Raw genomic sequence first — 17,309 nt, forward strand, 5'->3', positions numbered from 1 at the left:
CGAGACTAGAGTCAGCAAGATCGCTGCTCTGATACCATGTCAAATTAGGAAGATATATTGAAGGTTGAGTAGAGAGAATGGAGAGTGTAGAGAATTTGGAAGCTATGCATATTTTCTGATTTCAACTTGTATTTCATTACTTACAATCAACACATATATATATACAAGTTCCTAAGACATTAGTCAAGCCCCCCAAATTAGGCAACCAACCAAGTTAGGCAACCAACCTAGTTAGGCAACCAAACTAATCCTCATTAATTGACTAAACATTGTAGGTGCCAAACTAATCCTCATTAATTGACTATTGCTAACAGAAGCAAGATGAGCATGCCTCCAACAAATAGATAGTTTTATTAGAGCAATAAACATATGTTCAATGATTAATTAGCAGCTGATGAAGAGACAACTGTTTGATAAATTCCACAACTGCTGTAACTGAATTTTTCGATGCGAGAGTTATGAATTTGCTAGCCTCGTTTGGATCACCTGAGCCGCCGCTGGTCAAAGAAGACGAGAGAGACCTGATGGCAATGAAAGGCACCCTTTGCTGAAGACATATTAGGGCAACAGAAGCACTTTCCATGTCCAGAGGGGTTATGTTGAACTTATCATATAAGAAGCTGCGATAAGCAGCATTGGACAGGAAAATGCTTGCACTCGTACCCCTTTGGACTCTAGCCACTTTTGGTGTATGGGGCAAACATGTTGTTGCGTTTAGGCAACGTTCAAGTTCCAGTTCCTAAACGACATTCATGTATGAATACAAGTTATGAGGATGTTCTAACAGTATTTTCGTGAAACAAATTCGTTTTAGGGTTTAGGATCGAAAGTGACGTATTTTTGGATAAGAGCAGGAATATCAACCGATAATTTGGACTCTAGATTAGGTAGCCTTACCTCCAATTCTTGGGAGATTTCATAGTAGAGGGGATCAACAGCAACCCAAAAGGCATGCTGTCTTTCCTCTGGAGTTCCATCTATGGGGAAGACTTCCTCTGGTTGAAACCAAATGTTGTTCAATAAGTTGTCATATGAGCTGCCATCTGTCACATTCACAGTGTAATTTGCAACATTCAAGTATCCAAATTCTCTGGTGTAGTCTCCATTTGCTTCAAGGGGCAGCTCATCTTGAGGCCCTTCTCCATATCTCTGCACCAAAATGACATTTGTGAAAATGGCAACCACATATAGTTAGATAGTAAAACAAACAAGGAGGCTTTCTTTCTCTCTCTTTCTCCCTCTCCCTCTTCTAGTTGCCTAGCTAGGAAAATGTTAGGCATGGCTAGTAATTGGTGAGCCAAATATAGAGCTAGGTAGGTTTGTGGGAAAGTGATTTTTACCTACCTGCCAGCTCCATAAAGCAGAATGAGACCAATACTGAGGAATGACCACATCTGCAAGATTGAAAGATGGGTTTGCATGCCCAGCTATGCCATAATGCACCACTCCTTCTATATTGAACACACTTAATAATAGCTGAGTAGTTATTGCTGCATTAATCTACAAAGAAAGTTAGAGAGAGAGAGAGAGAGAGAGAGAGAGAGAGAGAATTCAAGGAGAAATTGAGAAAAATTGGAAGAATTAGTACATACCATTGACAGTCCTGTCATCACTAATATAACTTGCTTATTAGCAATTGTTCCAAACCTAAATCTCCTCCCTTAAAAACCCAAAAAAATGAAAGAAAAAAAATATTACGGTAATTAACTTGCTTGATATGATTGTATATTGTGGTTTTGCATATCCTTACCAGAAAAATCTACAAACAAGTTGCTTGAAGTGAAGTTTGGAGATTGCAGAAGAGGGTCCATTTCAAAAGAATTTGGAATGACCAAACCTAAATAAGGGCCACTCATGTTGGCCTCCTCAATCAACATCTGTGTCTCTGCTGACAATGCACCATTTGACTGCTGTGCATTAAGCATCAATATAGCAGAGAGAACTATGCAAGCCACAACTGAAATTCCCATTTTCTTTCTTATCTGCACAGAGAGAGAGAGAGAGAGAGAGAGAGAGAGAGAGAGAGAGCAAAGCTTAAAGTCCCCAAATACAAACTGCAGTCTACAGAGCAGGACAGGGGAAATTCCACAGTTACAGAAACAAAGACCAAAGACAAATGAAAACAACTAATAAACATACCAGAACAAGAGAGAGCAGAAACTCACAAACAAGCAAAAGCTACAAACAAGCCAGAAGTAAAGCAAACAATCTGTGAGCCAAAAAAACCCAGATCTCAGAAACAACACCAGCTGAGGCGAGGCAACCAACCTGCTCTGCTCGATCACAATATCCCAGAAAGTCAAGCAAGACCTGAAGGTGAGCCCTTTTTCACTTTTTTTATAAACTTTTTTTTTAGGTTGAAAATTTGATAGGTGGGTTGAGGCACTGAGGAGCCTTGAAAAGCAATAATTGGCTATAAATCCTTGACAAAATAATAATAAAGTTGCATAATGAGGCAGCACAAGAGCAGCAGCAAGGGGGTCCCATTTTCGGAAAAGGCCCTCAATTTATTTAAAATTACAAAAGCTGCATACAAAAGTAATAAAAGAAGCAAAATCATGAATATTAAACAGAGATGGTAGCAGCAGCTTATAACTGTTTGATAAATTCCACAACAACTGTAACCGAGTTCTTGGCAGCGAGAGAGGTGAACGTGTCGGCCTCATTCGAGTCAGCAGAGCCACCGCCGGCCAAGTCAGAGAGAGCCCTGATGGCTATGAAGGGAACCCTTTGTTGGAGACATATCAAGGCAACAGAAGCAGTCTCCATGTCCACAGGGCTTATGTTGAATTTGTTATATAGGAAGCCACGATAAGCAGCATTGTCTAGGTAAATGCTTGCACTTGCTCCCCTTTGGACTCTTGCCACTTTTGGTATATTGGACAGACATGTTGTTGAGTTGAGGCAGCCTTCCAATTTCACGTCCTAAACAACATGCAAGCAATAATCAATACATGTTAATGAACACATATTCTAAAACATCCTCAAGTGTCACATTAATTCGTGTGACCGTTAATGAACATATTAATTGATGTAGTAAGTACCCATATGTCGTCACGTCATACGCGCTCAGCCAATCAAGGGCAGGAAAGCCCTAAATTACCTTTACTTTTTGGGAGATTTCATAGTAGAGGGGATCAACAGCAACCCAAAAGGCATGCTGTCTTTCTTCTGGAGTTCCATCTATGGGGAAGACTTCCTCCTGTTGAAACCAAATGTTGTTCAACAGGTTGCCATATGAGCTGCCATCTGTCACATTCACTGTGTAATTTGCAACGTTTATGTACCCTATTTTTCTTGTGTAGTCTCCATTTGCTTCAAGAGGTAGCTCATCTTCAGGCCCATTCCCATATCTCTGCATCATGCCAAACACACACCCAAGTTCATAAGTTTTGCTTAAATTGAACTTTTTTTTCAATACAAGCGATAGTCTAAAAAACGACGACGACGACGCCCGCTCTCTCTCCTCTTCCTTATTTGCTTCATCGACAATGACACCCTCTCTCTCATCTTCCTTCTTCTCACACGAAGCTCTGTTTTTCATCTGGTGAGGTATGCGTTTTCTAGATTAGACTCTTATTTCAATTTTGTAGTTATGTTTTGGTTTGAGAAGTTGATTTTGAAGTATTTGATGTAGATTTTGTTCTCATTTTTCCTTTTGTGATAAGATTTGAGTTTGGAGGTGGACATGTGGCATAGTGTGCTTGATTTTGAAGGAGTGGCATTTTGTGTAATTTTGATGTTCTTTAATTATATTATTGTAAAATTAGATATTACTTTTTGGTCTTTGGTCTTATGCTAATTAGGTGAAATTGTATTCCTATCTTCCAAATTAATAAACTATATAGTGTCTTAAAATTAAAGCTCCCTAATTAATTTGTCTATTAGAGCACTTCCAACCGTGCAAGCCAGCACGGGCAGAAGGCCCCCCAGTCCCCAAAAACCAACTCCAGTGCTGAAGGCCAGCTCGAGTAAGAAGTGGGCTCTATCAACCTGGACAAGCCCAAAGGCAAGACTTGCATGGGCTGTTGCTTGGGCTCTATCAATGACTAATTTAAATACCCAAAAAAATTAAGAATAATACCAAAAATATTTTTAAAAAATATCAAAAAATTTATAATTTTTTTTTTATAAATACCTAGCCATGTTCTTCACTTCCCACACTAAAACTCCATACAAATTCCTCTCTTTATATCTCATGTGAATAGTATTTGCCTTTACTTGCCATGGCAATGGGTGGAAAAGCAAAATAAAAAAGGGTACGATAGTCACTATTCACATAAATAGTGACTGCCCTTATTTGCCCTTACCCTTTGCCATGACACCATGGGTGAAAGTGCTCTTATATATGCTGCTAACTGGTGATTTCCCCCCTGAACTTGTACCTAACTTTTGATTGACTTCCTATCCTATATTTTTAGAAAAATTAAGGACCCAAACTATTTTTTTGGTCAATGTGCACCCCAACGTCAAAATCTGCCACTTCCTATTCATTCTCCTTCAAATTGGAGGTTACTTTTGTCATTTCGCGTCTCCACTCAAGTCAACCCAATTTAAGTCGAAGGAGGCTAGGTCAGAGTTTCAACAAAAAAAAAAAAAGAGGCTTGGTTAGAGACTCCATTCAGACAACTGTAGGGTTCAAAAGTTTTTGGGGACGGGGGGGAATTGGGGATTTCACGAAATTGAGCTGCATAGTAGCTGGATTTGACAAATCAGCGAGGTTGTCATAGGAATCTCGAAGCAACACTTTCTGGAGACCAAGAAAGATGCATGTCCAAATTTCTAATCGGCAACCCAAATTTCAATTATAAACTTACCCTCCCACATATGTAAAACCTCTTCCATGGATGTGCAGCAGTTCAAGATGTTTGGATTTTCGCAGTCTTCCCACAGTAGCAAACAACTGAAGGCGCCATCCATGAACTATCCTCTTCAACTTATGAATTCCACCTCTGTGACCCATGACCTCCATGACCTTTGCCAGGTAAGGACCTCCTCATCTCGTAATATTGGGTTTTTTCCTGAACCCTAGATCCCCTTTTATTAGGGTACGAAAATGGAGGTTATAAAAATGGTGGGAAAATGATTTGGGAAAAAAATGAGCCAAAAAGAAGGAAGAGATAGCTGAAGCCTTGTTTGAGTTGAGTGGAGACACGAAATGACAAAAGTAACCTCCAACTTGATAGCAGAATGGATGGGAAGTGGCAGATTTTGACATCAGGGGGCACATTGGCGAAAAAAAATAGTTTAGGTCCTTAATTTTCTATTTAAAAAAAAAGGATATGGGGTCAATTGAAATCTAAGTACAAATTCAGGGGGCAAATCACTAGTTAACCATTCTCAATATTAATTCCTTGATCGCATATTTTAACAAGCTAGTGAAATTGTAGGTACCTGCCAGTTCCAAAGAGCAGTGTGGGCCCAATACTGAGGAATGGCAACATCTGCAATGTTGAGAGATGGGTTTGCATTGCCAGCTATTCCATAATGCACCACTCCTTCTATGTTGAACAGGGTTAATAAAAGCTGAGTGGTTATGCCTGCATTAATCTATAAATCAAACACACAAAAAAGGATTAATAGAAATGAGAAAGAGAGAAGAGAAACAAAAAATTCATTGAAAATTTGAAAGAAGAATAATATGTATTACCAATGATAGTCCTGTCATAACTAATATGACTTTCTTGTTAGCAATGGTTCCGAATCGAAATCTCCTTCCTTCAAAACCCACAAAAGCAAATTAATGGTAATCAAACTAAGTTCCAAGCCCTAAATTAATTAGCATATTTGCTTCATTTTGGTTGTACAAAGTTTTAAGTTTTAATCTCCATTTTTCGAGATTAGAAGAAAAAAGAATAAATATTTGTACGTTTATTACCGGAAAAATCTATGATCAAGTCAGTTGAGGTGAAGTTCGGAGATTGAAGAAGAGGGTTCATTTCGAAAGAGTTTGGAATGACCAAGCCTAGATAAGGGCCACGCTCGTTGGCCTCGTCGATCAGCTTTTGTGTGTTCGCCGGCAATGCACCATGTATCTGCTGTGTGTTAAGCATCAAACTGATCATCATCATAGCATAAACAACTATGCAAGGCCAAGCTACTTCTGAACCTCCCATTTTTTCAGACAAAGAGATGAAGAGTTAGGGATATTAGGAAATCTATAGGAAATCTATGAGCACTAATACCTACCAATCCCGTGCCATTTGGATAGAAAGCACAATAACTAGTCCTTCTCAAGTGTGACACGTAAGCCTAAACGCTGCAGTTTTGTCAAAATGGATGGTTAAGGTGACGCCCGTGGTAGACCGGACTTCGAAAATTGAGGGCATGCATGTAAATAATAGTTGGATTATTATTGATGGATACTGACAATAATAATCCAACTAGTTGCTAAACAGAGTTTAAATTGCTTGAACTTATCATCCCTTCAAAATGAGAGAGCCAGTCAAGTTTCCTAAAAAATAGAAAAGTCATTAAAATGGGATGGAAAAAGAAGAGCAAGGAAAGCGACGGAGCAGTAAGTTATTAAAAGAAAAGAAAGTGAGAAAGGAAAAGGAGCAATCCCAAGGGTAGGAATCGCAATTTTATTTGTTCATCTTAATACTTAAAATATTAAGCGCTTTAGTGTTATTATTGTGCAAAATGACCAAAAAAGTCATACAACTTGGTACATAACCCTAATACATATACACACGCCTCACACACCCCACCACTCTTCATATTAAGTTTTAGAAAAACACAAACTCCTCTACACCCTATTGTCATATTACTCTTCTCCCTCAATCCAAGAAACCTACTACACTCTCATCTTCTTTTTACAAATCCTAAATACAGCATGCAAATAGTGGCTTGTGGGTCGTCGATTGAGGTATGCAATGTGATATTATTTCTTGGTTTGGGACTCCTCCCAGAATTATTTAGGATGTTGTGATTAAAAACTTGTTGTAATTTTAGGGTTGAGGTGAACTTAGAGTGATGAGAGGCAAGATAACGGGGTGTGAGATTGTTGAGCTTTTTAGGGGTAATTTGGGAAGATAGTTGAATTTTCTTAGAAATTGTGAAAATTTAAATTAAAAATTAGGGTGAACAAAGAGAAGTGCGGGACTTACATAGAAAAACTCTAGATTTTTATAATAGCAACCCAAAGAAAATAAAGGGAGGAGGAAATAAGCTGCTTTATAGGTTTGCTTTGTCTTTGTCCCCGTCATATGACATATCTCATCCCCTTGTAGCTTCTTTTGCCGATTCTCTTTAGATGCTGTACCAACTGAATTACACCCCAGAAAATGACAAGTGGAAAAAGAAAAAAGTAAAAAGCCCACAAGTCTTTAGGTCATATTAACAAGCCCACAAGTCTGAGTTTGAGGTACCATATAATTTTCAAAGCCCACCAGTCTGAAGTAAACTACTTGATGCCCGTCACTCTCGGATAAATTTTCAGTATACAAAGCAACTTAATACTCATTTTCATGTCTTCAAGCTTATTTAGAAGTAGGAGGTATAGTGCTATTGTATTACACTGTTAGACGCACATCTACGGTACTGGTGTGCACGGCATGGATGACAATGCTTTGCTATCCTTCAAGAGCACAGTGATCAACAGGCTACAGACCAGGGGGTTTGAATAATGGAACCAAATTATACACCCCTTCCACATCAACCGGAACTCTGAGAGCCCGGCTAAGGAGCTCTGGTGTGGAGGTCTTGCCCTTCCAAGTACTGAACCATGGTCCTCCTCCAACTTCTACAGCGGCCATGTTACTTTTAACATCCAATATCAGCTGAAAAGGCAAAGGGTCAAATCAGATAACGCTGCACAAGCGATCAATTGAGCCTAAACATAAAGTGATGAGCAATTGTGCACCTTCCCCTTGCTGCCATCATATCTTCGTTCCCACATTTGCAGTTTTAGATCACCGAAACAAGTATCTTTACAAGCTGGGGCAAGTCCAGATTCTGCTGTTGGAGCACGCAATGTTGTACCAGAATCCTCTGTTGTTGCCTCTAATTCAATCTGCTCATTACCAACACCAATTTTTTGGTGACTACAAATGTTTTACTAATACTAACTAAAAGGCTAGAACCAACGTGAACCTTCTGATATTCCAAAAGAATTCAAGAGCACAGACCACTTAGCACAACTAAATAGATTTCATTTCCAGAAGTATCAGATGTAACTCTTTACTACTATCACAAAGGAGGGAGGGGCAAGACGAAAGAGATGTTCATTTACCTTGTGCGTTTCATTCTCTGCAGCAATGGACCAGTAACCCCAAGGAGAAATTTCCCAACTAACATCACCATTCCATGGTACAAATTCATAAAACTTTCCACCATAGTGAACTCCAATCTGCATAAAAAAATGCATGAGCATGTATTAAGGAAAAAAAATGCAGGTACTATTTGTTTGCAATAAAGAGCATGGTTTGCTCTAACCCTAACTGGAAATTACACATATTTACAGAACTCTCAACAGGACAAGTACCAATGCAGCGTTTTCAAAAGTCTCTGTTAATCCAGGTAGTTGCCTCAATCCACCACCTGCAGTGAGTGCAACTTCTCCACTAGCGCCTTCAAAAACATTACACTGAACCTGCAGTATGTATTCCAGATAAAGCAATGAAAGAAGAATAATAATACTGTAAATATACCAAGCATCCCCACAAGGCTCCACCAATGAACTATAATTTAAAAAGCATTGTACGATTTGGCTAATGAAGAAGCAGGCCCTGCTCTTCAGGCTTCTTCAATTGTTTGGCTAGCACGCACCATTGATGTTAATTTAAATCTTCCAGTTGTAATTTTCAAATACAACTCGAAGGCTTTTTCTTAAATTTATTAATTATATATAAATAAATAAAAACTATGATTCTGGCTCATCTTTGTTCATCGTGGGTCAATGATCTTGATTATCTGTTCCCTTTCCAGAAAGGGAAAATGGTTGAAGCTCACATGCCAAATAAATAATACAATGAAGAATGAGCTTAACCTTTACCATATAAGATATTGATGAATGGATAAAAGCCTACCCAGAACCATTTTCTTGGGAATGCTCCACCCCAATTCTTTTCAGAATAAGAAGGGGCATTTCGAAACTCAAATCTTTCACCACCCCACTCTATCCAACCTGAGATTTCAACTGAACCTTAGACAATGGCTAGAAAAAATGCATGCAGGTTTCTAAAAAGAGCACATTTTGGAGCATAGAATATTCGAAAGAAAAAAGCACATGATTGTCCAAACATTGAATAACCAAATGGTATTTTCCACAGGATGATGACTTATAACCAACACAGCTAACATGCACAGGATAAAGCTGAACCAGAGTATTTAGATGCAATTAGTGAAAGTGGACATCATATGTGTGCAAAGGGTTCTCCGTCTCTATAACAGTAAGGTCAGTTATAGAACTTTTTTTGTGACAAACCATATGAGGATTCCAGTTCTACATTTATTTATAGCTTAGAAGTTCTTAACTCATTACAATTTAACAGTGTTTCTAATTTTTGTAAAAATCTTATGCAAAACTTATTTTACTTATATTTGATTAAATCTCTTGGAAATTTCAAGTATAACAAGTATTCAGTTCGTTTATGATTGACTTCTATTTCATAATCTATTAATAAATTCACACCCCTCTGCCTATCTGCACTGTTTCACATAACTATTACAGTTGGCAGTGCAACATGCCAAGATGCATTCCATTTCATCTACAAAGAGAAATATTACTATCAGAGTGTACATCGAAAATACTATTCCAGATTTCTCTCCACAGTTCGCTCTTCTAAATAAATTTTCAATTGCAAGTTTCTAGATTTTAAGAATTAAAACCTAAAAGAAGAATCGATATAACTTAGCAAGAAAAGAACATCTGCAAAACTAACAAGGCATCAATAGAAAATTGCAGGAATTATTAGCAAGAAGGTGGGGAGATAAGCAAATGCCTGTTGACAATCCACCAGCCAGGCATATTTGCCAATGGGGTTCAAATACAGGAAAAGCTGCTAACCATCCTGCAGTAGACTTCTGCTTAGATCCAACATCACCCCAGCCATAAACTGGGCGGGTACTGTATTCCCAACGAGCAGTTGGCACAGTTTCCACATAATCTGACCTGACATTAGAACAAAATTGTACCTCAAAGTACTAAACTACGGGGCCCACAAACTCATATTTCTATAGGTAAAATTTGATAAACAAAAGGAAACTCATGCCTGCCATCATCACGAATGGAACCTTGGTGCCATAGTGGGGTGACTTGAAAACCTTCCATCACTCTCCTATCGAATTCCTGTACAGTATAACATATACACAGAAAAAATTAAAAATAAAGTTAAAAAATTTATGTTGCCACCTAGTAAAATCCTCACACATAAATAAGATACCCTCCCTACACTGCAGTGCTACAATCTTAGCAGGGAAAAAGTATTTAATCAGAAACCAAATGGCCATGTCAAAATAACAATGAATATAAACAGACAAAAGAGTATGGAGTTCCAAAGAAAGCATTTTAACCTTAGGAGGAACCTCCTTGTTTGGAGGCTTCAACTGTTTTTCTGCTACAAAAGTATTCCCCAACATAAGCTCATCCCTGCCTATGCATTACAAACATTAACAACCAGCATAATTAAGATAGATGCATTTAAAATGTCAATGTAATTTTAATTTATAAGTAAAAAACAAGAAATTTAGGACGCCCACTAGAGGAGCAGCTTTTCTTTTATCAGATACCAACACATCATCCCCAAAAGTACTGAACTTCTTCAAAAACAACAAATTGAATAGCACAAAGCAGATAAAAATTCTTACTTCCCCAAAAGTTATGAGATTCTTCAGAATATTGACAAATGTACTTGTCATATGCACCCAGAATTTGAGCACCGACACCCGTCGATCTAGACCCGTTCTGAGCCACTTCCAATGGCGTCAGCTTCTTACGGAACGCAGGATTCTCAACGGAGTACATGAAGCAGAAGCTCTGCCTCCGTTCCGGTATCGAAACCTTGAAGTACCATCCCTCGAAGAATTTCCGGCTCGTTCCATCGAAATGGTACCTAATTACACGATAAGTCAAAATAAAGAAGAAACATGTCACTCGATTTAGAAATCAAAGCCCAACATATGCATACATACCCGCTGTGAGGGGTTCGAAGGTCTCGATTTTGAGGTGTGGGGACGTATACGGGGTTCACAGAGCTCGCGGAGTCCTTGTCCTGTTGAGTTGTGGAAGAGGAAATGGAGGAATTAGTTCGGAGAAACCCTAGCTTGAGAGTCCTCAAGGAGCTGCGCTTTGAAGCTTGGAAGAGCAGAGGGTTTGCGGTTCGAAAGCCCGAGTTCGGAGAGAAATGGTGAGGTTCGCGCAGTGAAGAAGACAAGCTTGGTTCCATTGCGCTACTTGGAAATGGAAAAGAGGAGCAGAGAGAAGGTGAGGTGTGTGTGAGTGTGTTCAAGTGAAACGACGACAGCTGGATGAGAGGTGGCGGGTATTTTGGAATCAACACGAAACAAAAGTCAAATTGTCGTGGGGGATGCTGATGGGCCCGGTACTTGCAAAACCACGCCCAACTTACATGAACCCAAATTGGATTGAGAGTCACAAAGATTGGGCCGGAATCAAAAGCCCATATACATGAACTACGTCATTAGGAATAAGGATTCAATGAGTAATGTTCTCTTATCACACAGTTTGACACGTTATGTTAGTCTGCAACTTACATTATAAGAATTCATCTAACCAATCACTCAGATTGATAGTTTGACAACATAACATGTTATATTGACAATTTGACAACATAACATGTCAGACTATACGATAAGAGAACATTTCTTCAAAATAATACATGGGGATGCTACAAAAGTTGTAACTTTTAAATATAACCCATTGCATTTTATAACATATTTTGACAAAGCTTCTCATTGCATGAACAATTTCTAATACAACTCAAAGAAATTTTACTTGTGTTGGAGAAGTAATGTGGCGGAATTTAAGAAAGTCTCAGGCCATCAATAAGATTCGTCACATGTCTTGCTTTTGCTTTGAGCTGGGAAATCTTACGTTCAAGGAAAGGCTTTGAAGCCAAGATGATGCGAACGGCATGATGCAATAGTTTGCAGACAATTAGAACAAAACCCAGTTCAAGATTATGCTTCAGAATTGTTTCAAAGTAGAAAGAAAAAAGCAAGGAAATGTAGCACAAATCATTTATGAGAATTGATACGAGACCAAGGGAGAATGCAAGCAAGAGAGCCGTCAACATGACAGAGGTAACAAGAAGAAGAAAGCCGGCGATGAATGAGCCGTGGAGAAGAGCAAGTATGATAAGGTCTAGGTTGGGTTCCATCTGTGGGTGTAGTTGAAGAAAGTGGGAGAGAGATAAGGATGTAATGGCTGTTAAAGGAAGAAAGTTGAGCTTGAAGAAGAAATGAGAATGAAGTGACTTGCACTCATCCTATTGAAAGGGTACCTTTTTTCAACCTATGTGGAAGGCATTCAAGTTATATTGCTCAGTTATTTGGAGTGCAAGACATTCCATTTGAGCTCATTAAATGTCAAACTGCATAAAATGAGTAAGATTCATGGTTTTAAAAAAATGGGACAAGGTTTTGCAATCATTAAGGATCTTACTGTAATTGGAATAGCTTCAAGAGATCAAGGTTCCAAAGAGGCGTAACATACATTTGGAAAGGTGTTCATCCATGATCCTACAGCTCTGTCTGCAATTACTTGCGTGCTTGTTCCATGAATGGAAAACAAAAAGGAAAGAAAAACTCTAAATGAAAACGCTAACAGCAGGATTCAAACCTGATCAGTTTTCAAGTTTGGATTTTGGGGAAACAAATGCAAAATAACAAAGAAGAAGTGACTTAAAGCACCAACTTAATAATTCAATTTTTTACACATTACCACACCCAAAGAATACCTTAACCATGACAAAAGGCAAAATTAAGCTGATACTGACATGGACGACCCCTGGATCCTTCTAGGCTTTAGGATGAAGCATTAGCTCATCAAATAAATTTTCTCTTGGTAAACAGAGCAGCCTACAAAGGAAAATGGGCATTTCATACAACTACAAATAATCATTTTCACCCCTGATCTTAAAAGGGGAAAAGCATCTGATCTAACAACTGGGAAAAACGTTGTGGGAAAATTCTCAACCAATTTGTTGAATGACCCCACGAAACTGGTGAAGTGTTTGAACAGCCTGAGCGGGCATCAGCTGCAGTGAGGATTAGTAACCACAGGCAAAACTATCTGTGGTTCCGCATCAATCTATCCCGCACTGCAAAAAAAAAAAATTGCATGAAAAATATGCGTTTGTAAGAGAGAGAGCAATTATATGCAAGAAAGCTCAACTGCATTTCATTAGTTAACCAGGTGTTTTGACAACCAAATAAAATATTCATTGTAGCACTTAAATCAATCATTTTTAATTGAAAACCACCAGCTTATGTAGCCAAAAGTTATCCCCTTCACAATCCATGTTGGTAATTAGGTGGGAAAGTTCAGCTCTTTCACTGCTATAAGAAGTTACCCTCTAAGCAGCATTCATATGTGTGAGTATGTTGATATTTGTGCAACGTCTGGACTAGAAAATTGAAGACCAATGATTCATCAGAGTTCAGGTTATTTGAGAATCTCAGGAAGTATTCCCCATATCATTTCCTTGTTTTAAGCTCTGATGAGATCTACTCTTACATGTCAGGAGATTTTCTTTTCACTTTTAACTTTAGTTGACATCTGAACATCCCAGACTTTTTGCTGATAACATCTCCAGCTTAATATTTCTGAAAGAAAAAAGAGATTGACTATTTTATAGAAATGCAGATTTTAAAAAGATAACTTACCTTTGCCATCCACCTGGACTCCATTCACATCAAGAGTTTTGCTTAAGTGAGGCAATTACATCCAGGCTATCTTTCATGATCCATTTGTGAGGATAGAAGGTATTAGATGATTCATGGTGATGGTGCCAAACCATGATTGTTGAGCAATCATGCAGCAAACCTTCCATTTGACTTTCATCTTCGACAACTTGTTCAATAAATGTGCTCGCCTGGAAATGCAAATAAGTAAGTGAACTCTTTCGAGAGGGGGAATATTCCAATTCCAATTGAAATTGCTAAATGAGAGTTAGAAATTGAAGCCGGACCGTCATACCCGGTAATCAGTGACTATTTAGGTTTTCAGTGGGTGGAGTGTGGACTCTATTTCTCCAATACAAAAAATAAAAGGCTTAAACATTGAAGGGTGTGCTTAAATATGGTACAATTACAAATAAGTAATTTAGGAGGTTCAGGTCACTATATCAGTTTACTAAAAAATAGGCCACTTTGATCCAAGTCTACCAGTTGCTTTTGCTTTAAAGGTCACAGCAGCCATGCATATTATAATGTGGGGCACTATCATGGATGATGGATGATGGATGATGAGACAATATGGAACAAGAGACACCAACCTTGAAATCATCATTGCCTGTGTCAAGCTGCCTAATAGGTTCAAGGGTCGGTCGATGCCACCCTTTGGGGTCCCAGAGTATCGAACTATTGAAGGCAAATCCTGATATTTTAGCATGAAATCTCTGAAATCTTCTACTTGATTCATTTACATGCCATCCTATGACCTGAGTTCCATTACAAACCGCGCCCTCAATAATTGGTTTCATTTTGCCACTCAATAGTTTGGCCACTGTCCAGGTCCCAAACCGCCTGCAATTGAATTAAGGAAAAGGAAAAAAGAAGGGCATTGTCACCACAACATGCAGAATGCAATGTCAAACGAAGAACATTTACTACAGGGGCAAAGATGATGTTCTGTCTTACAACAATACTGCAGGCACCAAAAGTTTTTCCAAATTTTATTGTGCTGAATGCAATATTACTTTCTCTCATTGGATCTCCAGCAGGTTCTATGAGAAATGAACAGACTATATGCAGAGGATCTTCAGCAGAAAATGATATAAACGATGACATTACAATAAAAAGGTGTTCCTTGTGTACGAAGAGTTCTCAAGCTTACTTATCAAGAAGTTATGAAATCCAGCAAATGTAATTAAACCAAAGTTCTCTTATCTTCTCATGATGTATTGGTAGATGATGATGCAGAAAAAGGTGATATATCAACAACATTCCCTTAAAGTATAACACTAATAGTAGGAATTTAGTTTAGAAAAATGGAAATACCTGATCTGCCTCATTTGCTCGAAAAGATCAGTTGAGTAGACATTATCCTCATCTGCAAAGTGGACGATTCCATCAAGACGGTGAGTTTCAATGTGAGAAAGTGCAACATTTCTTTGATGAACACTTCTGTCTCTTACATCAGTAAGATTCTTATTGCAAACGAGATGCCTGTACATAATCCCAGTTCTCTTCAAGATGTCAGCTGTTTCTGCAGATTGGGAGGTCATCTCCACAACAATCCATAACAATGGAGGTGAGATTAATTTTAGCGTGTGTGCCAAACGATTCAGATTATAGGCTTGAAATGGCTGAGCATATGTTGGGGTCACAATTATCAAAAGCTTTCGGAACTCCAAATCTGATTCTTGGATGAGTAACCGGTTATCTACAGCTTTCTCTAGAATGCCATCTTTTGCCTCCCACTCCTTGACTTGCAACTCTGTCGTAACATTCTTCTTCCTTTTCACACTGTCGAATGGTGTGACATTTCTGTGTACACTATCATGCAACTGAAACCCAACTGAAGATATCATGTCAAAGGAGAAGTCTTGATGCTTCGACATGAGATTCATGGAGAAATTCATTGAGGCAAAGGGTGTAAGCCCAATGAATAGCCCAACAATGAAACAAATGAAGAAATGGGAAAGTGCCCTCCTCCAAATATGGCCCTTTGGTTTTGACTTCTCAAGGGGCCTAGAAGACCTTGGAGAAAAGACACTGAGAACAAAAGGGTCCAATGAAGCGGACAGAGACGATAACAATCCATTGGATGTTGGGTAGTTGTTGTGAGTACATGAGGACCTGGACAATGGAGAAGCAACTGAACAAGCTTCCCCATTTAGTGCAGTTCCTGCTCGAGGCACTGGAGACAATGTTCTTCTAATAGACGCCATCAAAACAAAATACAATTCGATCTAGCTGATTTCATACTCCACCTGCTTACGAACGCTATCACATGGGACAAAAACTTATCCTGATGTATCAAAACATCATTTTATTTCGCATTGAACATCATAACTACAATGTCCAAAGTAGTAAATTTGTTCTCTGTACGACCCTCGTCAAAAGCTTCATCTTTACTAACAATTACAGCAAAGTTGACCAGCAGAACAAGAAAATTACCAAACTAGTGTGTGGGCATTTCATATGAAACTAATCCCAACCTCCAATCAATGCAAAGCCTCAATCTGATTTACTTATTACCCATATAAACTCCCAAAACCAGCTGAAAAAATTTGCAGCATTTCACCTCAAAGTGAAGTTCTTGATCTACAGTGAAAGAGCCAGAAACCAAGGAACCGCACCCAATCACACACCAACAATATGACTAAAAAGATACAAGCTTTGGGCCCAAAACAATGAGATGCCAGATGAAATGTGCAAAATTCGCATTGAAACCAAATGGGTCACTGCATTACCGTTCAATGGCAAATGGGTCTTCGATCTTTGACACCCAGAAGTGAGAAAACCAGCAAGGCAGCAGCAAGCTCCACTTTGTTCAAGCTGGACAGACAAAACGTCGACGTTGAAGAAGCAGAGAGTAAAGACGTCTATGGAGGAGGAAGTAGCGATGCCAGGAGTGTAGGAATCTCTAAGAGATCATATCAAGTGACAGCACCCATTCTCTCTCTCTCTCTCTCTCATGTAGATTCAGACACAAAAAAATACTGTTTTTTTTCTTCTTTCTATTTTTTTGGGGTGAGAGAAAAACAGTGCCTTTTTTTGGCTTGCGTGACCGACGGCATCCAATAATCCATCTGTTTAAAGGGAAAAAAAAATAAAAAAATTAGTACGTACAATTAATGGAGGAAAAACTCATTTATACCCCTTATTTTCTTTTGTTTTTTTGTTAATTTATGTTGTTTTGTTTTGTTTTTCTGTGTATAGTAAGAAGAGGGGGCAAGTGCAATTTGGGCATGTTATTCAGATTCACTGCATTATTTGTTTTATTTTTGCGTTTTTGAGGGGTCATTTTAATTAGGTCCCACTTGCTCTAAGATTATAGAGATTATCCATTTATGTCTTGCCAAGTTGACGACAACTTAATAATAGCTCCTATTTATTTGTTGCTTGTCACTATACTTCAAATTAGTAGATTAACTAGTAGAAAATGACCTTAATTTGCA

At 38.5% G+C, this 17,309-nt stretch overlaps 4 protein-coding genes across 7 annotated transcripts; all 4 read right to left on the bottom strand.

Annotated features, from left to right (window-relative positions):
- Positions 1–111: 111 nt before the first annotated feature.
- LOC110761174 (bark storage protein A-like) lies at positions 112–2,404 on the bottom strand. 4 transcript variants are annotated; one of them, XM_021963591.2, is made up of 7 exons: positions 2,269–2,404; positions 2,140–2,178; positions 1,751–1,982; positions 1,593–1,660; positions 1,345–1,500; positions 898–1,149; positions 112–739 (listed from the first exon to the last, which is right to left on the bottom strand). In XM_021963591.2, exons 3-7 carry the CDS (start codon positions 1,968–1,970, stop codon positions 374–376), a joined length of 1,062 nt encoding a protein of 353 aa, XP_021819283.1. In that variant the 5' UTR covers positions 1,971–1,982; positions 2,140–2,178; positions 2,269–2,404; the 3' UTR covers positions 112–373. The 4 variants fall into 4 exon arrangements, with proteins under 4 accessions (XP_021819283.1, XP_021819284.1, XP_021819282.1 ...); XM_021963592.2 differs by lacking the exon at positions 2,140–2,178 and having other exon boundaries at positions 2,269–2,391; XM_021963590.2 differs by having other exon boundaries at positions 2,166–2,297.
- On the bottom strand, positions 2,396–6,181 carry LOC110761175 (bark storage protein A-like). The gene is made up of 5 exons (XM_021963594.2): positions 5,879–6,181; positions 5,651–5,718; positions 5,395–5,550; positions 3,104–3,355; positions 2,396–2,925 (listed from the first exon to the last, which is right to left on the bottom strand). The coding sequence occupies exons 1-5, from the start codon at positions 6,114–6,116 to the stop codon at positions 2,590–2,592; spliced, it is 1,050 nt and encodes a 349-aa protein (XP_021819286.1). The 5' UTR covers positions 6,117–6,181; the 3' UTR covers positions 2,396–2,589.
- A 1,125-nt stretch (positions 6,182–7,306) lies between these two features.
- Positions 7,307–11,470, bottom strand: VTE1 (tocopherol cyclase, chloroplast / vitamin E deficient 1 (VTE1) / sucrose export defective 1 (SXD1)). The gene is made up of 10 exons (XM_021963589.2): positions 11,134–11,470; positions 10,810–11,054; positions 10,516–10,595; positions 10,215–10,291; positions 9,945–10,114; positions 9,030–9,127; positions 8,486–8,593; positions 8,234–8,350; positions 7,865–8,014; positions 7,307–7,781 (listed from the first exon to the last, which is right to left on the bottom strand). The coding sequence occupies exons 1-10, from the start codon at positions 11,385–11,387 to the stop codon at positions 7,605–7,607; spliced, it is 1,476 nt and encodes a 491-aa protein (XP_021819281.1). The 5' UTR covers positions 11,388–11,470; the 3' UTR covers positions 7,307–7,604.
- Positions 11,471–12,846: 1,376 nt separating this feature from the next.
- On the bottom strand, positions 12,847–16,895 carry LOC110761266 (putative beta-1,4-xylosyltransferase IRX9H). Its single transcript, XM_021963706.2, has 4 exons — positions 15,184–16,895; positions 14,460–14,709; positions 13,849–14,057; positions 12,847–13,283 (listed from the first exon to the last, which is right to left on the bottom strand). The coding sequence occupies exons 1-3, from the start codon at positions 16,074–16,076 to the stop codon at positions 13,878–13,880; spliced, it is 1,323 nt and encodes a 440-aa protein (XP_021819398.1). The 5' UTR covers positions 16,077–16,895; the 3' UTR covers positions 12,847–13,283; positions 13,849–13,877.
- Between the last annotated feature and the right edge of the window lie 414 nt (positions 16,896–17,309).

The sequence above is a fragment of the Prunus avium genome, chromosome 1 (assembly GCF_965620075.1).
Source record: "Prunus avium chromosome 1, drPruAviu1.hap1.1, whole genome shotgun sequence".
NCBI classification, from domain to species: domain Eukaryota; kingdom Viridiplantae; phylum Streptophyta; class Magnoliopsida; order Rosales; family Rosaceae; genus Prunus; species Prunus avium.